This window comes from Pseudorasbora parva, chromosome 6, assembly GCF_024679245.1.
Source record: "Pseudorasbora parva isolate DD20220531a chromosome 6, ASM2467924v1, whole genome shotgun sequence".
In the NCBI taxonomy this organism is placed as follows: domain Eukaryota; kingdom Metazoa; phylum Chordata; class Actinopteri; order Cypriniformes; family Gobionidae; genus Pseudorasbora; species Pseudorasbora parva.
This window is the reverse complement of record NC_090177.1, coordinates 29573597-29600923: the sequence shown is the minus strand read 5'-3', so window position 1 is coordinate 29600923 and position 27327 is coordinate 29573597. Positions and strand designations below refer to the sequence as shown.

Sequence of the window (27327 nt, the reverse complement as noted above, 5' to 3'; positions counted from 1 at the left end):
AAAGCGATTGAGTCTCTTCAGAAAATTTGGACTAAACCACTCAATTCATATGGATTAGTTTTACGATCTCTATGAACTTTTTGAAGCGTCAAAGTGGTTGTTGCGTTGACTTTCAGTGGAGGAACAGAAACCTCAGATTTTAAAAACATCTTAAATTTGTGTTCCGAAGATGAACGAAAATCTTACGGGTTTGGAAAAACATGAGGCTGAGTAATTGATGGCAGAATTTTCATTTTTGGGTGAACTATCAGTATATTTTCATTAACTTGTTAATTGTAAGATGTATTTTAGCAGATTCCATTACCGCCGGATGCATAACATCCTTTTTGTTACCTTAGTTTGTTCATAGATGTTACATTTTGGTTAAATAATAATATTAGATGATATAGCACTGCATGATCAAATGTTAAGTTTGGTACAGTATATATTTATTTGCAAGTATTGCGCCATATTTAAGAAACTTGAGCATGAATTTATGTAAAAAAAAAAAAAAATTAACATTGATTTTGTAAGACACAATAATGTTAAACCGCATTTAAACTGACAGTGGTTAAATCGCTGTACATCTTGAGTCTATGAGCTGTTGGTTTCTATTAGATGTTCATACTCTGCAGAAGTATTCAGGTGGAAAATTGCTTTTTGTGCTTCTGTTGGAAGTCGCTGCATCATGCTTTTTATTTCCAAACAGGCATTTTGACAATATTGTGTTTTTGTGTTCATCCTTTCAAGCACAAAAAGATGAGAAATGAATTTGGTGTTTGCGTGCCGTCATAAAACAGTAAGACAGCGTGGGACATATCAAGCAGCTCCTCCCCTTTTTAAAAACAGCTAATAGCCTTTAATTTATATCACAGTCTTTGTTTCCTCCTAATCTCTAACTGTTTCTAATCTCCATATTGCTTTAAAATACAGCATTCTTTGCAGAATTCAAATGGGTCCAATATGTTTTGTTGTCTTGTCAACATGCCTTGCGCATATGGTCCGCTTTATGTTCTCGTGTCTCTGGACCGGAGCAGATGTGGTGCACGCTGCATTCGCCTCAATTGAAAGCGTATTAACACTGAATCGTTACATATCCAATATATAGTGCCATTCACCATGTAGAAAATAGTAAATGTGTGAACAAGTGACGGATTTCAGCACTAGCTGTAGCGTCTATTTTGGGGGAGGGACACTTTACATTCTAGAGCATTTGATTGGACAGAAGTTCTGATGAGAAGCCCGTGGTGATGTCATAAAAATCTGTGCTCTATTTTAGTGGAAGTGAAAGTTTTGAATGCTTATATATCCTAAATGTTTTTTTTTTTTTGAACACACCAGCTTATTCATACACTGGGAAAAAAAATCAGGTCTCCAATCGAAAATTTTCACATTTAAATGTTTGAGTTGGCCAAATTGAATTTCTGTGAATTAAATTGCCTCATTTCACAGAAATTCTATTTGGCCAACTGAAAAATGTAGATGTGAACAGTCACTAGAAATTTGGAGACCTTAATCATACTAAAAACTAAAAAACTTGATTTTGATTTCAGGGGGCCTTTAAAGATTCAGCATTTCAATTAATTGTAAAATTCCTTCAAATTAAATTGAATAATCCTCATGTTTTAATTGAATAATTGATTAAGGATTGTTCAATTAAAATATGTAAGGATAATTCAATAATTAAAATAAATTGCGGGCAAGACAAGTTACGGATTGAGTTCTCTTTCACGTCTTCTTGCACTTGCACATGCTTTAAACTCACTTGAATGTTTAAACTGACAGGACTTTAACATAAAAATGATAAACTTTCACTCTATGATGGTTAAAATGTCAAATTAATCTGCAAATCACATCTGAACCATGGGTCCTGGTCCATACAGATCAACTACTATCTCTATTTGCCTGACATCGCACATCCTATGCTGGGAATATGCGCACATTGTGACGTCGATGTTGAAACAATCGTCCAGCCCTACCGGAACTCACCTGTTCTGGCTAAAACTCTTTAACCATTTACTATGTCCAGTCATTTTGTCACAGCAAATTCATTTTTTCATTCTTTTTACACAATTTTAAGATGCAAACATACTGATAATGACAACTTGAAATTGTTTACATTTTTAAATGTCTGAACATAAGGTAATATGTAAATACTGCTGCATTATTGGGCACATTTTGAATGTCTCCATGTCAATAGCTGATGGTATTTTAGTAGCGATTATGCCTGAACTTGGACGAGGCAAAATCCTCTCAGACAAGAAGTAGACTAATAAGTCTGAATTAAAGACACTCTCCGGTGCTCAGCAGACGTCTCCGCCGTAATCCCCAGTGAGTAGACCTATTCACGGCGGTATTCCCCATGAACGTGTTTGGTTCATCTGAGGGAGGTTTTGGTCTATTACTAGACACACAGAGAGAGTTTATGCCTCGCACTTTCTCAATCAGACGTGTTTACCTCGTAAGGTTAAACCTCTTTATATCCTCATTTAAATTCACTCTGCAGGCCAATGCTAGGTTACAGCAGAGTTCAGACAAAGCAATACTCATGCAAGGGTCTTCTTGCCCAAGTAAAGGTGGTTCAGATGTGGAATGGAGAACTATTGCTATGAGCAACAACAACATAACTCTGGAGATTAGATTACATCATCCAAGTCTTTTATCTCAGGGGGAGACCTCATGAGATTTCAGTGTCTTATTCCAGCATTTTCTTTTGCTCTTCATTTAGTTTGGCTGTGGAGGAAATAAAGACGGAGTCCGATGCTGTTGATGGGATGGAGGTGTCCATGCCACCCAAAGGTATTTGTTTTTCTTTGATCGTTTTTTTATTTCAACATTTAGAATCTTTTTTTGTATGAACTGACTTAGCATTTCTTGTCATGCTTTAATCTTACATAACAGACTCCAAATATAGATTGTGAGTGTTGAAATCTTGAAATAAATAAAAAGCAAGTCACACTTTTAATCTGAGCCACATCAAATATGGCATGCAACCTAATTTCCTCTTTCATAATGGCAACTGATTGTAAGTAGGTTAGTCAGAGTAGGTTGTTTTATTCTTGAAGATGTGCATAAAAGACAGGTCTCTTTGTGCATGGAGGTCAATGGCGGCCTGTGTTGTTGATGCTTTGAAAAGGTCACATTCACAGGCCAGGCTGGGTGAGGTGTTGTATTATCCATGTGGGCTTTGCATAATGAAGCAGCTGTGTTTCTCTTGCTAGCAGTCCCTGATCTAGGATCAGCGGAGCAGGCGCCGACTGCGCAGAAGAGGAAAGCACCTAGTCCTCCACATTCCTCCAATGGACACTCTCCCTCTGACACGTCACCGAGTCCCATAAAGAAGAAGAAGAAACCAGGATTAATCAACACCAATAAAGACCAAGTATGTTCCCTCACTGGCTCATCCTGATGTCCTTTTGTCTAATTTTAATTGGTTTGAGCTGTTTTATTTCCCCAAATGCTAAATTTAAAAAATATGTGTAAGTCAAACATGCCTCTTCCTGTGTCCTTTTACATTTTCTGTTTGAATGGCCAAATTAAATAATCAGGATTGATTGTGGCTTGTAAATCTGTGTGATTGATTAAAATTTCTATTCAATGTGCAGTTTTCAGTGATAAAACACTGGCCGTTCAAAGGGGCCGAATGCTTTTACTGATTTGCATGAACAAAGTCGACCCCTTGTGGGGATTTCTGTCCTGTAAGCAATAGGGTGGACTCAAAAAGCATTTGGACACTACAGGCATACTTAAAGGGATAGTTCACCCCAAAATTAAAAACGCTGTTCCAAATATTACTTTCTTCTATGAACACAAAAGAAGATATCTCAAAGAATGTTTCAACTGTTTTTGCCCACACAATAAAAGTCCCAACATCATCGCTCAAAAATATATTTTATTTTGTGTTGCACAGAAGAAAGAAAGCCATATAGGTTTCCAATGACATGAGGGTGAATAAATTATTATTACAATTTTTGAGTGAACAATCCATATTAGAGAATAAAATATCAAACCAAGTAGTGTTTACTCAAAGAACATCCTGTTTTAAATGATAAACTAATTATAATGCAGGCAAGTGTGTTGACACTTTCTGGTTATCACTTAATGTACACTATCATTCTTTATTTGATCAAACTGTAATATTGGGAAATATTACAGTTTAAAATGGCTGTTTTCCCCCCATTGTAATGTATTTTAAAGTTTAATTTATTCCTGTGCTGGTAAAGCATCTTCAAATAAAATAAAAATACATGATTTTTTTTCAGGAATCTTCCATGAATAGGATTCCTTATTTCTTTTTTAAAATAAATCTTACTGAACCCAAACTTTTAAACAACAGCAGTTCATAGTTAATGTGATGAACCACACCTGTGGTTACCAGCTGGTTAAATGTCATGTCAAAAATAGCACAAAGGGAAGTAGCTCTAGCTTTCATAACCAATAATTTGTTTGCAAACATCAATTGTACATAAGTGTCCAAATGCTTCTTTTTTGGGCCCACTTTCACTTTATTACAACTAAAAAATCAAGTGCACTGATTTTATTGAATGCTGTGCCATCTTTGTGGTAATGTGTTGCAGTACATATGAACAATGATTCATAAAAGATGCCAAATGTAGATTTGCTTATTGGCATTATGTGAAAATACCAAGCAAATTTAAATTAATTAATAACTTTGAACACTAATAATTAGCTGTCATTTATGATGTTTCATTATCCATCAAAACGTTGTCTAAAGTATCTTTTGCCCCACTGTCCCATGATCCTGCTAATCTGTATTTGGCATCTGATGGTAATTTAGGATTTCATTCCAATCCCGGCAAAACACACTTGATCTCAGACACCACGAGTTTCTCAGTTCACACATGAGTCATGTAGTGTGTTTACACCAATATGAATTGAAATCCTACACAGTGTCTTCCCAATGTGCCGCTTTTGACCCAGTGGTCATGTGATTGCTTACCTGTCCGTGCTTGATTTATTGCAGTTCCTTGCTACATTTCCCCTGCGAGTGTTGTGGCTTGTGATTTGACCCCTTGCCCTGTCTCTCTTGCCTGCATTTCAGTGTGAGCTTAGACATGGTCCCTTTTACTATGTCAAGCAGCCCGCACTCACCACAGACCCTGTTGATGTTGTACCGCAGGACGGGCGGAATGACTTCTACTGCTGGGTGTGTCACCGCGAGGGCCAGGTGCTCTGCTGTGAGCTCTGCCCTCGCGTCTACCACGCCAAGTGCCTCAAACTGTCCGGAGAGCCTGAGGGCGACTGGTTCTGTCCAGAGTGCGAGGTACTGAGGACTGTACTGTGTCTGGATTAGTCAAGCTATGTGACTGTTCTTAAATATGTTCAGAACATGAAAAGCTGCTTGTATAGCTATAAATCATGTCCATAAAAGGGTCATATGGAAACCTAAGATATGTTCCAAAACCTAATGAGCTGCCTACTTATTTTGAAGTGCAGGCACACTTTTTTTTTCTTTGTTTCACAAAGCAGACAAAATTATACTGCCCTAAAGGGATAGTTCACCCAAAAATGACTTTCTTCCGGGGAGAAGAAAGTCAATGGCCTGGAATGTTTTTTGGTCTTTTTCCAACATTCTTCAAAATATCATCTTTTGTGTTCCAAAGGCTAAACTATACCTTTCAGAAACCACATTTTGGCTGAAACACATTTTCGCAGTTTCCTTTAATTAGTAGGTCCTGTAAATAGCAGGACGAGTCGCAATAAATGTTGATTATAAATAAACATATTTCTGTCTGTATTGGAAAGTTTAAAAAAAATCTTAACATTTTTGTTTAATCGTTAAGTTAAATTTTTGAGTGTGCTATTTATTATGCTTATCAGGTTGAGTATTAGTGTGGTGTTATTTTAATGACATGCTAACCTTAAACTCTACTGCAGTCACTGAGGCAAAAATCTCTCACGCTTTGTCTATGTAGTGTCTGATATCAGTCAAATATAGGGGTGTAACAGATCGTGTCAATATATCACAATACAAAAATGCAACATGTATCATGGATAGTGGCAAATTGTGTATAGTTCACCCAAATTAAAATGAATGTGAAAAAATTCAAGTTTACAGTTTTAATGTCAGTACTTCATTAAACTTCTATATATAATGTATAATAATGCAATGTGGAAATATTTGTGGGTACTGATTATGCTAAATTATTTTACCAGTGAAAAGTGGCCTACATTATTTTAAAAATAAGTCAGTGACAGAGTGCAGCATATTCGTCTAAAATAATTCAAATAATAAAATAATTTGTAAAAAAATATAAATTCATATTTTTATTCTGGTGTCATAATTTTCCTTTGCATTGTGTTACCAGCACCAAGTCCAAGCCTATTCATTTCCACCCCCAATGTAATACCAAATTTAGCATTTTAATCAACAGTACATTTTTTTTGTAACATTTTACCATGTGTCTTGGCGTATCGCAATAAGATTGTACCGTGACGTGACACGAGGCTATCGTTACACCCCTAGTCATTTAAGAGGTTGCATAATAGTGCATTAGAGCCCACTCACTTTTTCAGTGGTGTTGCCATAGTATTTAGTCAGACATCATTTGAGGTGCTTCATGGGAGTGGGCGACGCTAACAAGATCTTTTGGCACGCTTTGCTTGTTTTCAACTTGAGGTTGTTTGGTGGAATTTTCTGTACAGCATCATGGGTAATGCAGTTTTTCACCACAAATGTTGCTGTTAAACACTGGTATTTTAAAACTAAGTTAAAATAATGCGTGCTGAATCTTTCTTCTGAAGCAAATACTATCGATTAACAACCTTGTTGATCCCAGTAATGCTGTCTTTAAGGGTTTATAGGTTATCATTAAAATTCAGTTTCCCTATAGAGAAACTTAATGAAAATGTTCCTTGCTGAACCCGACTGTTGCATTCTAGAGTTAGGATGCTACCCATGATAGGAGCAAGACATGTAGACAGCAAACTCACTAGGTTTTGGAACACTAGATGTGACATACCAGAAATGTTTGTTGTGACCAAAATTCAGATTTCATGAAGTTTCGTGTTTATAACTTAAAATAGCTTCAATGCATTTTTACACTCCTAATTTGGAAACAGTTCTTTCCAAGAATTATATATATATACACACACAAAACTTAAGGATTATTAGGAACACCATACTAATACTGTGTTTGACCCCCTTTCGCCTTCAGAACTGCCTTAATTCTACGTCGCATTGGTTCCAACTAGGTGCTGAAAGCGTTCTTTAGAAATGTTGGCCCATAGTAATAGGATAGCATCTTGCAGTTGATGGGGATTTGTGGGATGCACATCCAGGGCACGAAGCTCTCTTTCCACCACATCCCAAAGATGCTCTATTGGGTTGAGATCGAGACACCCCTTGCTGCAGCCTGCAGCAGGATGACGTTACTGGATAGATCCAATACGTACTGGATGGTGGATCGTTTTGGCGACGTCATACCGATCTCTGTTAACTTATAATGTGTATGCGCTGGTCTTAAGTGACATGTATGATCAATATGGTATATAGATGATCTAACCTGTGTAGTTGTATTACTGATAAATAGTATTAAGTAATTATAGATGAATAAATCATCTTTTCATAAATGTGATGCTTAAATTATCATAGTTTTGCTGTACATGCATGCAAAACAGTTAAAATTTTAATATTTTCTAGACATATTTGCTGTTGAGTGGAAGGAAATGTAATTGTCTCTGTAATGTTAATCCTCAAGGTACAATGCAACAGGATCTGTAAAGAACTTAAAATACCAGAAGCCTACACATTCAGGGGAAAATGCAAAACGTGTGTCCTTATGACGTGAGCATGTTATTAATCATTATTTTTGCACGAGTGGTTTGAGTATTTATCTATCCAGCAAAACTCTTAACTGTGCATCAAACTCTACTGCTCATGCATATATGACGTCATCGAATTGTGAATGAAACCACCGCACATGCGCGTCCAGTACGTGTTGGATCTGATCCAGTACGTCATCGTGCTTCAGGCTGCAGCGAAGACTTGTTGAGATCTGGTGACTGTGGGGGCCATTTTAATACAGTGAACTCATTGTCATGTTCAAGAAACTAATTTGAAATGATTTGAACTTTTGTGACATGGTGCATTATCCTGCTGGAAGTAGTCTTCAGAGGATGGGTACATGGTGGTCATAAAGGGATGGACATGGTCAGAAACAATACTCAGGTTGGCCGTGGCATTTAAATGATGTCCAATTGGCACTAAGGGGCCTAAAGTGTGCCAAGAAAACATCCACCACACCATTACACCACCACCACCAGCCTGTACAGTGATAACAAGGCATGATGGATCCATGTTCTCATTCTGTTAACCCAAATTCTGACTCTACCAACTAAGTGTCTCAACAGAAATCGAGACTCATCAGATCAGGCAACATTTTTCTAGTCTTCAACTGTCCAATTTTGGTGAGCTTGTGCAAACTGTAGCCTATTTTTTCTATTTGTTGTGGAGTTGTGGTACCCGGTGGGGTCTTCTGCTGTTGTAGCCTCAATCCGCCTCAAGGTTGTGCGTGTTGAGGCTTCACAAATGCTTTGCTGCATACCTCGGTTATAACGAGTGGTTATTTCAGTCAAAGTTGCTGTTCTGTCATCTTGAATCAGTCGGCCCATTCTCCTCTGACCTCTAGCATCAACAAGGCATTTTGGCCCATAGGACTGCCGCTTACTGGATGTTTTTCCCTTTTCACACCATTCTTTGTAAACCCTAGAAATGGTTGTGCGTGAAAATCCCAGTAACTGAGCAGATTGTGAAATACTCACTCAGACCGACCCGTCTGGCCCCAACAACCATGCCACGCTCAAAATTGCTTAAATAACTTTTCTTTTCCATTCTGACATTCATTTTGGAGTTCAGGAGATTGTCTTGACCAGGACCACATCCCTTAATGCATTGAAGCAACTGCCATGTGATTGGTTGATCAGATAATTGCATTAATGAGAAATTGAAAAGGTGTTCCTAATAGTCCTTTGAGTGTGTGTGTGTGTGTGTGTGTGTGTGTGTGTGTGTGTGTGTGTGTGTATGTATATATATATATATATATATGTGTATGTATGTATGTATGTATATATATATATATATATATATATATATATATATATATATATATATATATATATATATATATATATATATATATATATATATATATATATATATATATAATACATTTCATTAAATCAGGCTAAATGGACAATATAATTAACTTCTGCATTTTGAAACCTGCAGTGTGAGTGCTTGTTTGTGTGTGATATGTGTATATAGTACAGTCATTTCACTCTCTACTTCAGAAAATAACGGTGGCTGAATGCATAGAGACTCAGAGCAAAGCTATGACCATGCTGAACTTAGAGCAGCTGTCCTATCTGCTGAAGTTCGCTCTGCAGAAGATGAAGCAGCCAGGGGTGAGTCAAATACCACATCCCTCACAATTTACTTAATGGCTCCATATTTTCATTATGAAGGTATTGGTTTTCATGTGACTGATTCAACCCTTGCGGCGTATCTTTATGAATGATTAATCTTGCAGACTGAGCCGTTTCAGAAGCCAGTGTCCCTGGAGCAGCACCCAGATTATGCCGAATATATATTTCACCCAATGGACCTGTGCACTCTAGAGAAGGTAAATAATATGTATTCTGTATTACAAGTGTTATTTTTTTCCGTATTACTGATATTTTTTTGTCTTCAAAGAGTATATCTGTTTATTTATCATGTAAAACCTAATAAACTTCAAAATGTTTGTATTTTGAGGCCCCTGCATGTGCCTAAACGTAAAAAAGAAATACTTTAACTGACAAATATATGTGTCTGTAGAATATCAAGAAGAAAATGTATGGTTGCACAGAAGCATTTTTGGCTGACGTGAAATGGATTCTACACAACTGTATCATTTATAATGGAGGTTAGTGCTGGTCTATGAAATCAATGTGCTTGTATCTTTACTCTCATCAGTACAATCATTCATGAAGTCTAAATGGCTCTTTTTCAGGGAACCACAAGCTAACAGCGACTGCTAAAGTTATTGTCAAGATCTGTGAACATGAAGTGAGTAGTCTAATATCCATATAACATATGAAATGAGTTCTATAAAAGCTTATTTACCATTCAAAAGTTGTGGGTTCATGATCATTCAGAAATCATTCTAATGTGCTGATTTGCTGCTCAAGAAACATTTCTTAGCATTATCACTGTTGAAAACAGTTTAATATTTTTGTGTAAACTGCTATTTTTCTGGATTCTTTAATGAATAGAAAGTTCAAAAGAACAGGATTTAAAGGTCCCATGGCATGACATTTTCAACATTAATATGAGTTCCCCTAGCCTGAATATTGTCCCCAAGTGGCCATAAATTTTGATTGGTGTAAACCGAGTTCTGGCTGTCTTTCTCTGCCTTTGAGAAAATGAGAGCCCAGACGAGCTGATCTTGAATTCTCCTGTTATGACGTCATACCAGGAAAGGTTTCCTCCCCTTCCTCTGCTTCCTAACAGTGTTCATTAATGCCTGATCTGGGATCAGTGAGTTCTGATGTGTAGCTAATCATTCAAGTTCACACAGAATATCTTTCTATATAGTTTAATACTGTCAGTCCTGCAGCTGGCCTTCTTGATGCATCGGTGAATCAAGCCAGTTACTAAAACCATCAACTTCACATCGTTTCTGTTAGAAGCATGAAACAAATCTGTTATTTAAATGATTAAACTACAGAGAGAAACAATCAAAGAACATTCTTTATAATGTTCAGATCAGTCAATCACACATATATCTGCAGTGCACTCTTGTCCAAACTGCCGTTATAACAGGAGCTCTTACTGTATTCATGTCGATGTCGTGTTTGTTGTTAGTTATTGTGGTGAAAGCATTTAATGAGAGAAGTAACGTTGCTAGTTCACTAGTGTTTATTCAGAGCTCTCAGATACAAACAAAATAAACCTGCGCTCTCAACAACTCGGTACAAGTGGCTAATATCTGTATTGAAAATACTAAAATATGACATTTTTTGATGTAAAAACCATACTTAACAATAAATGTACACCTCAGGAAACATTATAAAATAATAAAAGAATCCATGCCTTGGGACCTTTAATTTAAATCCTTTGTGACAAATGTTTTTACTGCCACTTTGAATTAATTTAATGCAGCCTCATTATCTATAATCATCATCACGCTATCTATAAATCATACACAGATGAATGAAATTGAAGTTTGTCCAGAGTGCTACCTGTCTGCCTGTCAGAAGAGGGACAACTGGTTCTGTGAACCTTGTGTAAGAGGATGATCTCTCTTTTTTTTAAATATATATATTGTCCATTTGTGACTACTAGCTCCTTATATCAAGCTGCTTTATGTAATGTCTTTAAAAACCAGCCAGTCAATATCTGGGCTAAATTTCAAGTGTAGCTAATGGTCATGTTTGTTATGTGTTGTTTTCATGTAGTCTCAGCCTCACCCTCTGGTGTGGGCCAAACTGAAAGGTTTTCCCTTCTGGCCTGCTAAAGCCCTGAGAGAAAAGGACGGTCAGGTGGACGCACGGTTCTTTGGCCAGCATGACAGGTGAGCCCATTACTCTTGTATTTACTTAGCTCAGTATATTGAATATTTACATGATGGCTATGATTTTGTTACCAATATAAAACGTTAGCGTTTTATTTGGCTCGTTCCTAAACACCATTACTTATGTTTTGTGACCTGAGGGTGTGACGTATTGTAATAGCATTTCTGATTTAAACTTAACTTCTGATTTTAACTAGCAAACTATACATAACAATTCGTTAACCGATTCTTTGCTACAGTTTGTTTATAGAAGTTTGCAGACATTAATGTTATGTTTTTAAAATGGGTTCATATAGTTGTATTGATAAAACAAATTAATGGTTTATATTAGAGACTTTTCAGATGCATACATACGCTTTCTAATATGTGGATTTGCTGCTCAATTAATATGCATTACTATTATTAATGTTGAAAACAGTTGCGCTGCTTAATATTTTTTGTGTAATATAATACCATTAAGAAAATGTAAACAAAAAATAAGAAATAATACTTTTACAAAGTGCTCAAAAGTGACAGTATATAAAACATTCATAATGTTACAAAATGTTTCTATTTCAAATCAATTTAATGCAATTAAATGTGTCATGGTTTCCACAAAAATATTAAGCAGCTCAACATTTTATAATAATAAGGATGGTTTCTACAGCATCACATCAGCATTTTAGAATGATTTCTGAAAGATCATGTGACACTGAATACTAGAGTAATGGTGCTGAGACATTATTACTGTTTTTACTGTATTTTTTATCAAATGAATGCAGCCTTGGTGAACATTTCGACAAGGTGACTTCTTTCAAAACATTAAAACATAGCCCTCTGGTTTCAGGTAGTCCTAGACTAAAATGCATGTTTGAGTTGTTTTAACTGAAAGAAACTTGCACTGATATTTCTTAAAATGTGTCAGTGCCATTGTTTTGTCTTAAGATGCACACCAGTAGAGTTTTTTTTTCTAGGGCAAGTTTATAAAAGTTATTTAAAGGGATACTCCATCACTTTTTCATAAAACTATGTTATTCCAGCAGTAAAAAGTGGTGCAGTAAAAAGTCACACCTGAAAAATCCTCTCCGCCTATTGACAGAAATGAGAGGGGGATGGGGAGATTTGAGGGAGAATTTTTCAGGCGTGACTTTTTACTTCGCCGAGTTGAAGTACTCTCAGAAGTGCTATTCCGCCATACATTATAGTTCGCCTTTTTAACCCGCTTAGAAAAGCACCACGTTTTATTTTGTGTCACCACACTAGGTTGTTCAACTATTCGTGTAACTGTATTTAAATAGGTTAAATGTGGAGGTGTTTAGTCACTTCTAACTTGATCTCTGTTTGGTGCCATAGTGAATGAACTGGGCTTAGTGGGCTAAGCTAAATGCTATCAGATCGTCACCGCACGTCAGAGCGATTAAGTGCATGCACTAAGACGAGTGAGGTATTTATCAACTCGCCTTAGTTAAGGGAATAAATGTTTAATATGAAAAAGCGAGGTAATATCCCTTAAAATGTCCTAATTGTACTAATGCCTAATCCTAGCTTAGCCTAAGCCCTGTTTGTGAAACCGGGCCTTTTATTTTTTACAAACTTTTGAGCGGTAGTGTACATCAACAAGGATCTCATAGTGGCATCATACTGCCATACACATTTCTTTATTTGTATTAAAGTATGTACTTCCCCCATCATTTAACTTTCAGAGCCTGGGTGCCCATAAACAACTGTTACCTCATGTCTAAGGAGATCCCCTTCTCTGTGAAGAAGACTAAAAGCATCTTCAACAGCGCCATGCAAGAAATGGAGGTCTATGTGGAAAACGTGCGCAAGAAATATGCCGTGTTCAACTACGCTCCGTTCCGGACGCCTTACACACCCAACAACCAGTTCCAAATGCTGCAGGACCCTAGTAACCCTAAGAAAGGCACGGTGAAGAATGAGAAACAGGACAAAGTCAAGTTCAACTTCGATATGACCGCATCCCCCAAGATGCTCCTGGGTAAGACAGTTATGTCAGCAGGGGCGGGACGACGGATCTCTGTGACGGACATGCCCAGATCACCAATGAGCACCAACTCTTCAGTCCACACAGGGTCAGACCTGGAGCAGGACGAGCGAGGTGCAAGAGTGTCATCGAGTCACTATAGCGCCGGAGAAGACTCGATGGATTATACAGGTGATTAACTAGATTTCCTGCGTTTAATTGGCCAATATTTTGTTTAACAAACAATACTGGGTGATAAACTTCTAAAATTTGGCCCTTCTAAAAACTTCTAACAGCATCCCCTGCATCTCTGAAGACAAGTGGCAGCCCTAAGCCTCTCCTACCCACGCCGGTTAAACAGGAAAGGAGCACGGCAACAGGAGGCATCCTCAACCTCAATCTTGGTGAGTCTCAAATCAACCTGCTGCCCACCACAATGACAACTGCACCATTTATTTCTCTGTTTCTTGAATTTGAATTGTTGAATGTGTTCCCTCAGATCGCATCAAAGCTGAAATGGACTTGAAGGAGTTGAGTGAGACTGTACAACAGCAGCAGCTGCAGCAAGGGACATCGGTTCTTCTCACCTCTCCCAAAAAACCTACTAGGAGTTTGGATAAGACTATAGAGAGCTGCAAGGCCCAGCTAGGTAATTCACACACAAACACACTGAAATGATGATAGACCTCAACAATGACTACGTTTACATGTCATTTTTATTATTCTGATTATTTGCTAATATTTATGGTTATACCACACTCAGATAGGCATACAGTATGCCTGTTAGCAGCCATTGTTTTAATCTACTCGCATCAAACATTGCAATGCCCGGGTTTGCCTACGCTCCTGTCACATTCTTCGTGCCAGCTAGATGAAGACACGTAGCAGAGACTGCGAGTTGTGTTGAACAAGTTTAGTGATTTGGAGAAGAGGAAATTTCAGATTAATGTCACAGCGTTGATGATACATGGCATACGTTTACGTCAGAGCATATGCACACTTTGGTCAGAACGATTTAATATGTGATTATGGCATTTACATGCCTGTTTATCGATATATCAAATCCACTAAGTTTAATGCAACTATTGCAACTATGCAACATTATGTAAACAACATGTAAATGCACTGAATGACCATCCATTTTTTCAGCAAACTTGCATTCACATTTATTTCTTCTATATGAATATCAGAAAATTCTTCAATAAAGATCTTTGAATCATAATTAGATCAATCACAACATTGCAATATTAGATTTCAAGCAGCACAAATATGAATATTGTATTTACTACATTGGTTTGTGCCATTCAGAATTGATCAATTTAAATTGATGTAGTAAAAATGAACTAGAATTGTAATTTTAATATTAAGACAGAATTAAAATGAATTTAAATAATTGAATTACATTACATTAACTACAATGTGTCATGTAAAACAAGAACAAGAAAGTTTATATTGGTAACATATGGAAATATTTTTACAGGCCTTATAGACAGACAGACAAACAGATTTATAGACCAAGGTTGCATTACATTTCTTTGCAATTCAGTCAGATTTCTCTTATTGTCATTCCATTTCATACCCCAATTCAGCTTCCTGTTGTCCGTGACCAATTCAGTTCAAATTCCAACTTATGTATTGAAAATTCTCAACCGTAACATCTTTTTATGAGGCAATAAACTCCCATAAAGCATTGTAAATGATAATCTAATCAGTCTAGGTTTTTGTGTAATTTTATTGTCTTATCAGAATCCACCACTACTGTTTTTATGCTCAACCCTACAGCATTCTGTATTCATTTAACATTTGGTTGGTAGCTAGCAATTGAACTAACCTGCTAATGTTAGCAAAAAAAATTATATAAAGTTATGCAGCTGTCCTGAAAAAACTCACCATGGGTATTGGCTAGATTTTTGTTTGTTTTGGGTGATTAAAATGAATATGTATCAAGATATGCAGTCTGTAAAATTTAGAACTGAAAAATGTCTCTTGATGTCCACAGGAATTGATGAGATCTCTGATATGTACCGTGGTGTTGAACACAGTGATTCAGACGACTCAGACAAATCTGACTCTAGTGACAGCGAATACATGTCTGACGATGATCAGAAGCCCAAAAACGCTAACCACAACAACAGTGTCCACAAAGACTCCAAAAAGAGACCGAGACCTTCATCTGCACAAGGACAAGAACAAGACGCTGCCCCATCTACTGCTGGAGGAACTACAGGTGGGGACAAGAAATCCTCAGATCCCCAGACCAAAGAGAAGTTAAGTAGTGCTGTGGAGAAAGACTCTCAGGAGAAGAACAAACCCCTGCAGCCGACCCAGAAGGAGCGGTCACAGCCTGGGCAGGACGTCCGGCCCGCCGGACCAGAGGTGGATGTGGACTCGGACTCTGAACGGGAGCTGGTTATAGACCTCGGTGAAGAACCAGGTGGGAGGGAAAAGAAGAAAGCCAAGCGAGAGACTCCATCAGCCCCCGTCTCTACACCTAAAGATCAGGCGGGCATTAAAACAGATGGTAGATAAATGCTGTGTTTTGTTTCTCTAAAAAAAAAACATCTCTAGAATATTTAAACAATCTTTAAAATGAAATGTCTACATTGCATTATTCCCTTTGTTTAGGTAAAGCTCCTGCATTGACCAGCATATCAGCTTCTCCATCCACCGATAATGCTTCATCTTCCTCCAATCCTGGTTCAAAAGATGCAGCCTTATCAGCCATCAAGCCCCCAGCCACCGTCACAACTGCATCTGCTACTCAAGCCACCTCCACCTCGGCCGTTCATCCCGGGTCTACCGTCCCTGCCGCATCCAATGTAGTGAAAAAACAGCGCCCTCTGCTGCCTAAAGAGAGCACACAGCCGGCCCAAAGACCTGCGACATGGAACCATGCTGGTGGTAAATTCCAGACTTCATCTCAGAAGTGGCACACGCAAAAGGTGCAGAGACAACAACAACAAGGAGAGATGGTTCCTCAAAAAACAGAGGCTCAGAGCCAAGCACAGCCCCAGACATCAGCCAACAACAGCACACGCTACCAAACCAGACAGTCCGTCAAAGGTAAATACATCATTTCCCAGTGCAGAAGATTTACACACATACACACATGTATACATACATAAACAATATATAAATAAATAAAAATAATATTTTAAAATATATAATATAAAATAAATCATGAGCTGAAGTAATTTGCAATCATATTTAAAAAAATAATAATAATAATTCTCATCAAACTTTTTTTCCAAACACATTTTTTATGTCTCCCTCATCAGCCACACCCAATTCAAGTCTTGCAGGCTCTACTAATGAGCTGATGAGTGGATTCAGGTGTGTTAGATGAGGAAGACATGCAAAATATGCTGTGGTGAGGGCTCCCCCGGACCACTGATCTGGATGAGCAATAAAATATCTAATGCAAAATCTAGTCATTAAATAGAAAAGGATTATTTTCATTTGAATTAGGGCTGAATGATAAATCATATTTGCGTTAATATTGCGATTTGATAAAACGATTTTGATATTTCTTTTTTAACCGCAAAGGCTGGGATTACACTTTGTTCATGTGAAACGCAAAAGTAAAGCAGTCAGCTCTGAGGAAGCATTACCTTGGCACGCTACACAACAGAACAGTTTGTTTAAGCCCTCTAATATTTTGTTGGTCATACTATACAATAGGGGTGGGAGAAGATCTCGATTCTCAGCTTAGTTTTTAACCACAGATGCGAGATGGCGCTGTGTGTAGAAACACACCCGTATTCTGATGGATTCCAAATCCTCACACACATCACACCACTTGAAGCTTCTGTAGGATAATCTTTCATACATTTCGGAAAGGTTGAACTTAGGGCTGGGCGATATGGAGCAAAAAATATATCTCGATATATTTTGCTATATCTCGATATACGATATATATCTCGATATCTTTACAGGAAAAATAACCCCCTAAAAACTACAGCAAAAACAAATATGCCAAATACCACAAAAACTTTTTTTAAAAAATTGAAGTGCAAAGAGGTAGTCAAGTGCTTTTGCGACATTTAAAAAAAAAAAACTCCCTGATTACATTAATAATAATAATTTAACTGTAAAAGAAAATATTATTGCCTTCTTTTCATTTATTTCATGCTTTAAAAAGATGAATCAAAGACTCCCTTTTTTACAGTTAAAGTAAACAGTAAGCATTTTGCAGAAAGATGGGGGCATGACTGAGATATTAATAAACTGATATTGTCATAACACCATTTCCTGTTAAATTTGTATCAAAATTCAAACAGTGATGTTTGTCATGAGTTTGACAAAATTCAAACTCATCATGCGGATCATGTAGGCTACACATGAGCTGAATTTCACTTCTTTTCCAGTTACAGAACGAAATATGAATGTCAGAAGGTAGGCTATATGATAATATGATACAGTACAACTTACAGAAGAGCACCGCGTGTCTCAGGACACCCGGGATGTCGCGTTTTTCACTCTTGGTTAAAACGTGAACAGACCTATTCATCATAATCGCGTGATAAAGCTGACAAAATAATAATAGTAATGATATTGCAATACTTTTTAAATGTTTTCAAATGATATGCGATCATTTTGACATTTTAACCGAAAACTATGCGATCAGTTAGACACAGATCATAAACTGGCATGATTGCGACCGCGTCTCGCACCAGTAGTGTCAATCACCTGTCTGTGGGTGAAACGTGCGATTTGAACTATGATGAACATTAATATTTCTTTATTAATTTTTAGCAAGCAGTTGTGTTAGAAGGAAAACATGGTCTCTAAACTGAGTCCTGAACAACGTGCGCGCTTGTCAACATGATAACTAATCCTCACCTGGTTGTGGAAGCAGCCGTGTTCAATGAGACAACACGCGAGGGGAGGGGGAACAAAAGCAAGAGGCGGGAGGCGCGCGAGGCTCCGCGAGCACAGCACAGCACAGCACAGAGAAGGCAAACAAGCAAAGTGGCGGAATCAGAATTAAATATAAACAATATATCGATATATACGATATGTCCAAATCCATATCGAGCTGAAAAAATATCTCGATATATTTTAAATATCGAGATATCGCCCACCCCTAGTTGAACTGAACTCCAAGGACATTCGCAGGCTTCATTGCCCAGGATATGTACTGTGATTGTGAGGAACATGCACTTTGCTTGATTTTATGTGTGTAGTGCATGGGCTCGCCCGACGGTATTTTCCTTACAAATTCTCTACGAAGGCATCATTTATGTCATTTGGAATGCAGTGGACTTATATATGTATTGTGCATATATTAAGGGATTAAACAGACAGGACAAACCACAAGAACTCTGTGCATTAGTTTGAATGTAGCTTATTGGATCTCCGACAGTTTATGATGTCACCCTCATAATTAAATAGCAGTAAAAATGAATGGAAAACATTCAGATAGCCAGGATACTCTAAAATCCTGATATTCTGTTTATTGCTTGTAATGTTTTTTTGTTCCTTTATGTAATTTACTAGTTTTTTTAAGCTATATTAGTTTATATATTTAAAAAGATTACCATGCAATTGTTTTAATACATTTTGTTAATGTGTGTTTATTTTAAAAAGTATTTATAATTACATATGTAATAATAATAAAAATGTAGTTTTATTAATAGAATACGTAAATAAGAAAAAAAAAGATCGGCACTACAGTAGAATCGGATCTTGAGGTGCCCGAAGCGTATAGCAAAAGATTTTTGCTATAATATGCTTCCTAGAATTCTTTGCTCTACATAAACAATAAGAACAACATATAAAATAAATCATGTTACTTTATTTGGACATCATGATTCATCAGCTGTCCATCCATATAGCAATTTTATAGAGCTCAAATAATAATCTTTCAAAAGTCATTTCACAATTTTTTTATGAGCTTCACATTTATAATTTCTTTGTATTTTGCATTGCAAACAACTGACAACAACAAAAAACAACTTAAGGATGAGGCAAAATGATTTTCTGTGGTGATTGGCCTTATGCAACTTATTTTTTGTTGAAGCCAGAACATTGGTTTAATTTGGCATGAATCCTTTCTCTTGTTTCACAGCTGTTCAACCGAAAGACACTTCACCTGTTAACACAGGGTCTGGTACATCCCCTTCCAGCCTGGCTGGAGACTTCCTCACACCTCCTGCCTCTGCTGAAGTCGCCGCTGACATCGCCAAGTACACCACTAAGGTGAGCCATATATTCTCTTCACTATCAAATTGGTCAATTAAAGAGCACATTAATGCTACATTAATAAAACATTTCTTATTTGACATTTTTATGTAGAGTGTTGTAATAGTGTGTTTAAGCCTTGATTGCCACAGCTAATGCAACTTTGAAAGAAATAAATATAATGAAAGAACATAATTGTCTAAATCATTTAAAAGTCAATTGTGAATTTGATTGTGGTGTTGTCTGTGTTATCCATCATAATGGCAGATGATGGACGTGATCAAGGGAACAATGACAGAGATATACAATGATCTCTCTAAGAGCACTACGGGGAACACCATTGCAGAGGTTTGTACTTTTTTGTGCCTTATATAATTTCTATTGGTTGATTTTATTCCATCATCCACACTCTTTGTCAATGTCCATTTTATGACATTTTTCAAGACACTTACTGGTTGCCGGTTGACAGACTGAATTCCTATTTTGCCAAATACTTTGATATGGTTCTCGTTTATATTAGAAGATCCCCCAGCATGTTACACTTTTTTTTTTTAACAAACATAAACATTTAGTGTTTTTGGAAAAATATATTTTAAAACCTAATTTAGTTTACCATACATTTTTCTTGCTATTAAAATAGCCACAGAAGCTGGCATGGCATTAAAATCACCATGAAACATATGCTGTGATAGTCATTTCTTCCCTATTTTGACCGACTGTGAAACGGTGTAAAAATGTCCCGCCCTTGCACCAGTAAACACATCACCAGAGAAGAGCAGAGATCTCACTGCAAGAGGCAGGGCGATTTATTTTAATAAAAGGCTACAAAATGACATTAATTAAAATAATGTGCACAGATAAATAATAAATACTGCAAAATTCCACCAAAAAATAAGATGTCCATTTTTTATTTCATGGTGACTTTAAAAAAACAGACAAACTTGTGACATTCTCTGTGGATTTTCTTGTAGATTCGGCGGTTGCGGATTGAGATTGAGAAACTCCAGTGGTTGCATCAGCAGGAGCTGTCAGAGATGAAACATAACCTGGGTAACTCTCCTTAATGATTTGCAATAGCACTGCAAACTGTTTCGGGATGCTACAGCATACTGGTTCCCAACCTTTTGTCAATGAAGCCCCTCCTCCGTCCATATAAAAAAAAACAACGAGACCCGCTTAGGCCCGATCAGACAGAACGCGTTTTTTAGGTTAGAAGGTTTTAGGTTAGGTTAGGCTTCCTTTTTTGGTTGATGTTTTTTTTCATTTAGAAAAGAGCAGTGCGTTGCAGTTTTTTTATGTTGCTAGGAAAACCCTGAATTAGCTGTCCTGTCCTGTCAGTCGAATCAAGGTAACAGTCACCACAACGGAAGGCCCGCTTCTCCATTCATTCGATTGGACAATGACGTTAAGTGCATTTCTATTCAGAGTTTTTTTTTTCCAACTTCATGCGCTTCTTCAAAATCGCGAGGCGCAGAAGGCGGTTACAACGTGAGGTGTCTGGGGCGCATAATCACCACTCATAACACTCTCGGCCAGCGCAAATCTATAAAAAAGTCGCCTCTCGCTGCAAAAAGGCGTTCTGTCTGATCAGGACCTAATGGAACAGCAGCAATTTGGAGTTTCCTTGGTTACCTCTGTAAACAAAGCGGCACTAATATATAAACAGGCTTTTACACTAAACTCCTACACATTCTTGAGGACCATTACAGAGCTTCAACCACATATATATCAACATTGGGTGTGGGTTTGTGTGTAGAGCTGACCATGGCTGAAATGAGGCAGAGTTTGGAGCAGGAGAGAGAGCGGCTAGTGTCAGAGGTCAAGAAACAGATGGAGGTGGAGAAACAGCAGGCGGTGGATGAGACCAAGAAGAAGCAGTGGTGTGCCAACTGCAAGAAAGAGGCCATTTTCTACTGCTGCTGGAACACAAGTTACTGCGACTACCCATGCCAGCAGGCACACTGGCCCGAACACATGAAATCCTGCACCCAGTCAGGTAAACATTTCTCTACCTTACTCCCTCTTTAATTTTTCACTTTTAACCACTTTTACCAAAACTGTTGGAAATGGGATCATAAAATGTTAGGGTCAGATTGGAACTTCATGTCAATAAGCTCAATATGTCAATGCAGATGTGCTAAACCACTGCCCTGAATGGCTGTTCAGAACAACATAATTACATACTACTTAGTTCACCCAAAAATTAAGCTCTATGTATGTTCGATGATCAATGTTTATATGTGAATGAAAGCCTAGATTAAATCTGTTCATCATATAAAGTGATTGTGTCTCTTCAGAAGGCTTTAAACCACTCAAATCATAAGGAGTTCTTTTATGATCTCTTTAACTTTTTGAACCATCAGAGTTTTGGATGAATTGGAGGGACAGATATTTTTTTTAACTTTCATATGTTATTAAAAATATCTTCATTTGTGTTTTGAAAGTCTTATAAAATGACATAAGTGTGAATGAATGAAAACTTTTGGGGTTATTATTCCTCTTATAGAGTGTGTATTTTTCTACCTACTGCAATTGGAAAAAATGGGCAGTAGACAACAGAGCACACTGCACTGAATACTATGTCCCATAATGCAATGCACTCAACATGAATATTTAATTTCAGTGTAATGTAATTGATTTTTTTGTCAGATCAAATTATATTTTTTAAAAAGTGATGTTCAGACAATTAAATCAAAAATGCTAAATAACCTATTACTATCCCAAGACGATAACAGAATGCTACTCACATTGTAAAATGTATACTACTTTTTTTTGTTTACTTTTTTATTCACCATTTACTATCGACCCTTTTCACAATTCTGGGGTTGTCAAAAGTGGAAGTTATCATAGTTGGGTAAATTACATAACATATAAACAAAACGCAAAAGTATACTTTAAAGGTGGTTCTTTAAGGCCTGGTCACACCAAGGACGATAACTAGATGTAGTTCTAAAAATCATTCTAAATAGAAAAGAATAGCAGAGACCACACCACAACTATAACGATACCTGGTTGGTAGCCAATCAGAATCCATTCTGCTTTAAAGAGCATTAAAAGCTGCAGACTACAAAACTGCAGCACCTACTTAGAAACCGCTGGTGTGTGGATGCTAATATAGTTATCATTATTGTTATCTTTTGTAGTTCTTGTGAACGGGCTTTTACACATGGTTACAATTCCTTAGAACGATAGGGTCCTGAAGAATGCTTTATATGCTGAAATGGTTCTTTGTGTAAGAGTTTAGGTTGCCCACCTTTTTGTTTTTCAAATCTGTAACTGTTAAAGCCACCTCATTACTGATTTTCTGGAGCTCAGCCATTCAGCTACACAGACTGTCATCACACTCAACAGGTAAATGATTTCTTTCTGAAATGTCTATAATTTAACTTTCAATTTGTAACTGGTTTCCTGCCAATCATGTCTTTCTCTTTTTAGTTTAACAGAACATGTAAGTGTGACCTGCACTGTTCATTTAAAGGAGTACTTCAGCGCTGGGAAGATGAATCTGTATTTAAACTGGGTCATTAATGTAGTAGAAATGTGAAATAATTTTTTAATTTGGTGCTTTCTAGACTGAGAAAAGACAGAAAATTTATTTTTGTCTCATGGGGATGAAAGGCAACAATACCCAGAATGCTTTGCTGCCCGAGGCCATTCCCAAAGCCACCACTACTAGATTACTGATCACTTTCCTACCGCGACCGCAATCATCTTCATAAAATCAGTTCAGTTAGAGAACAGACACTACAATTAAAAACTGAACATGTGTGTTCAATATGTGATTTAGCCACTGAGGGACTGTCACAGCTCAAAACGCTGCAGGAGTCACATTGACAGTCATGGATGAGCTCGTGATGAGAGCTGAGGTAAACGCGACGGCACACACGGCATAGATTCACGGCGCATGTTCAGTCTGGCGTGTTTTCAGTTCATGCCTTTGAAAGCTTAACTTTCATAGGAATTAGTTTGAGAAGTTGAAAGACTTACTTTGCTCTGCTGGCCGCACCATTTAAACATGAATGCCTGAGGCTGCAGCTGAGTGCTGTGTGATCTCCCATCCCCCACGCGCGACTTGAAAACGTAGCTCCCTCTGCTGGCTGTAGTCTTTAGCCTCTGGCCAACAATTCTTCCGATGGCGCAAATTGACGATATTTGCGTCATGGGAGGAATTTTTTTTCCAGAAATAAAATGCATAAATCGCTTGTCTCAGGGGGATATGAGGAGGGGAAGCACAATCATTTGAATATCCTCCAGGGTTTTTACTGATAAGCCCCTTTCACACTGCACGTCGGACCCGCAATATTCCCAGAACATTGCCGGGTCGCCTTCTGTGTGAAAGCAACCACGTCCCGGAATTGATTACAGAATTGAACCCGGGTCGGGGACCTAGTAACATTGCGGGGTTCGATCCGGGATGAGCGCTGTGTGAACAAAAGCCAAAACTAATGCCGCAACGTGTACGTAGTTTTCAATAACACAACCCTGCTGTGCCAGAAGAGCTAGTCGGTGTTTTAAACGCAGAGTGTTCGTATACAAAACAAACTAAAATTAAACAAGCAGAAATGTGCGCAAACTGGACACAAGTCGAGACCACGGAACTCCTTACTATCCGCGCTGAAGCTGAGATCGCTCGCCATTACACATCACATCCGGCTGTCATGTGTCAACTCGATCCGGGACCGTTACGGGTTGTGTGTGAAAGCGCACATATTACGGTATTTCGCTGGCAGTGTGAATGGACCAAATCTAGCGGCCCGGGAACAAATGCCGGGTCGCATTATCCGTGTATTTGCCAGAATCGCAGTGTGGAAGGGGCTATACAAAGCCATATGCTAATCGCTGAAGTAACCCTTTAAGGATACTTGTCTTCTCTTCTATACTAAGTAACACAGATATTTAATTTATGATCCATATTATTTGATTTTTTTAAATGTTTTAATTTATGCATAAACATACCCAATTGCAAAAAAATTAAAGCTACCCCATGACTTAATATACATTTTTCCTTTTAGACCTGTATAGGGCTCACATACTGTTCATTTTTGCTCATTTTAAACATGCTTGTTTTTACATAATCAAATGGAAGAGACACTGTAACTATAAACTCAATTGTGTATTTCAGATGCTGCCACAACCTCATCATCTGCAGAAAGAAACCGCCACTCAAAATACACACATAAGAACATAAAGACGTCATAGAGTCCGAAGGACGTAAAGACATCATAGAGGATTGTGAAGATATTTCACTTGATCTTGGTCTATATCTGTATGATGTTTAATATCAATTGTTATTTATTAATGTATTCAGCTAATAACTGTTGTTAGAGCACTGTCATTCTTGCTACAATTTGCCATGTCAATAATAAAAAAAAAGAACCTAATTGACATGCTGATTTTGTTGTTGTTTTGTGTAAAACCCAAATAGAGGCTACATGATATTATAAGACCAGTCAGATAGAGGGGTAAAAAAAACTATATTAATTAATAATAAATAAATAAAAATTAATATTAATGAAAATAAACGGTTATTTATAACCCCATTAAGGTCCTATAGAGAGAGCACTTTCAAAGCATGGTTCTCAATGGTACCTTAAAAGGTCTCTGCTATTGTTACAAGCAAAAGAACCCTGAGTTTGTACTGGTTAGAACCATTTTTCTTAGTGTTATAAATGTACATTATTTTTTTTTAAAAATGAAAGTATTCAAATTATTGCCGTGTTTACGGTGTTAATACTAGTGGAAATGCGTCATCAGTCTGAAATGGGCTTTTTTTTTTACTTAGTACTAGATCGTATACAATATGTGGTAAGCTGTATTCCTTTCTGAACATAGCCACTCTCTTTTTACATATGCATTTATTATCGAAAGCACTTGTCTCATTTAATAATTCTCTCTTTTTTGAATTCTCCATAGCCACAGCATCTCAGCAGGAAACGGAAGCTGAAGCCAGTTCGGACACAGCCGGAAAACCTGTAGGACAGTCCCCTAAAACCCAACCTCCATCTACCGGAGAAAGAACATCACCCACAAACCATGGACCTTCCCCCTCCACAGACAACACTAAAGGCAGCTCCTCCGTGGCGGTCTCATAACCCGAGTGATCTTTTTCATCATCAGAATAGTGCCATTCAAAGGGAGTCAGATGTGAACACCAAAGGACCTTGACTCGTTTCAAACAGACTGATTATTTTTTCAGTGTGGTCATGACATGACGTCAACACACTTCCTGTTCACTGCATCAAACTTGCAAACCGACATAAGGATAATGCCTACAGAAGTTTGATTCATTTCTACGTACATTTCGTATTTGAATTTGTGACTTGTTTAGTACAAAGACAGAAACACCCTTTGATATAAAATATGCAACTGTAAAACTGTTGTGCTTTTTTTTTATATATACATATCAATTTTTGTAAACTTCAACAATCGTGTTTGATCAATATAATTTTTTTTCTCTCAATGTGAAAGATGCACTTAGAAGTGCCTCTGGAAGAGTAAGTTCACTTTATACAAAGGTAAACGTAAATGAAGTGCGTGTTTGTACAGGTCAAAAACGTACAGAATATGATTGTTAGTAATAATGAATTGTCACTACATTTCTTGGAAAGATTTATATCTTTCACATCTTTCAACCATGAAAGGCTTCTTGATAAACAAATTTTTTAAAAAAAGCAAAAATCTAGAGGCGCAAATTAAAATATTTTACATATTGTGGGCATGTTTTTTTTTTTTTCTCTCTCTTGTCTTGTGGACTCTCTTGTTTACATACTGTAAATACAAAAGAATAAGCAGAGATGATATCTGGAAGAAAAATAAAGTCTTTATGAGACAACATTATGTTTTATGCCTTTTGTATCAACATCTATCTATCAGTCATCTATATGTGTCTGTCTATCTGTTTATCTATACCTATTTATCATCTATCTGTCTATCTTTGTATGTCTATCTATCTGAATATGTATCATCTATGTATCTGTCTGTCATCTTTGTATCATCATGAGCTGAACTCAAAGATCTAATACTTTTTCTATGTACACGAAAGGTCCATTTCTCAAATATTGTTCATAAATCTGTGTTAGTGAGCACTTCTCCTTTGCCAAGATAATCAATCTACCTCACAGGTGTGGCATATTAGACAGCATGATTATTGCACAGGTGTGCTTTAGGCTGGCCACAATAAAATGCCACTCTAAAATGTGCAGGTTTATCAAACAGCACAATGCCACTAGCCTAGAAATCTAGACACACCCTAGCGGCAGCAAATCTAATCTGCCGCGAGTATCGTCTAGCAACTCAATACACGTCTGAGCTGTAAAATCCAAACTCTGGTCAGGCCAATCACATCGTGTATAGAGTCGGTTGGCGGGGCTTAACATAATAACGGCAGAGTTGTGCTTGTGTGCTACTAGTAAACAAAGAAACTGGCGAACGGAGGTCTTTCGAATCAGCTTTGACTGCGTCTGGAAGACTTGGAGTTAAGCTTTTCTCTGAGAAAAGAACAAAGAACGGCACTGAAATCATGCTTAAGAAGGGAAGATGAGTTAGGAGTTTTGCCGACCAGATACGGCGAAAGTTTAATCTTCACATGTTTACTAGCTTCAGCTAGATCTGCTTCACATTGCTCTG

The 27327-nt window shown here is 37.4% G+C and overlaps 1 protein-coding gene across 15 annotated transcripts in view; it reads left to right on the top strand.

Moving 5' to 3' along the window:
• Positions 1-26535, top strand: part of prkcbp1l (protein kinase C binding protein 1, like) — a 34433-nt gene extending 7898 nt beyond the window's left edge. For 7 of the 15 annotated variants that reach the window (XM_067446611.1, XM_067446605.1, XM_067446604.1 and 4 more), the window contains 19 exons: positions 2708-2778; positions 3201-3361; positions 5042-5263; positions 9292-9405; positions 9531-9623; positions 9818-9905; positions 9993-10048; positions 11191-11268; positions 11440-11555; positions 13238-13710; positions 13815-13922; positions 14018-14167; positions 15518-16039; positions 16144-16581; positions 19589-19719; positions 19969-20049; positions 20673-20751; positions 21458-21697; positions 25615-26535. In XM_067446611.1, the coding sequence (XP_067302712.1) occupies positions 2754-2778; positions 3201-3361; positions 5042-5263; positions 9292-9405; positions 9531-9623; positions 9818-9905; positions 9993-10048; positions 11191-11268; positions 11440-11555; positions 13238-13710; positions 13815-13922; positions 14018-14167; positions 15518-16039; positions 16144-16581; positions 19589-19719; positions 19969-20049; positions 20673-20751; positions 21458-21697; positions 25615-25793 (3354 nt within the window). In that variant the 5' untranslated portion in view covers positions 2708-2753 and the 3' untranslated portion in view covers positions 25794-26535. The remainder of the gene's footprint in view (positions 1-2707; positions 2779-3200; positions 3362-5041; positions 5264-9291; positions 9406-9530; positions 9624-9817; positions 9906-9992; positions 10049-11190; positions 11269-11439; positions 11556-13237; positions 13711-13814; positions 13923-14017; positions 14168-15517; positions 16040-16143; positions 16582-19588; positions 19720-19968; positions 20050-20672; positions 20752-21457; positions 21698-25614) is intronic. The other 8 variants (XM_067446615.1, XM_067446606.1, XM_067446608.1 and 5 more) reach the window with 3 other exon arrangements.
• The last annotated feature ends 792 nt before the right edge of the window (positions 26536-27327 follow it).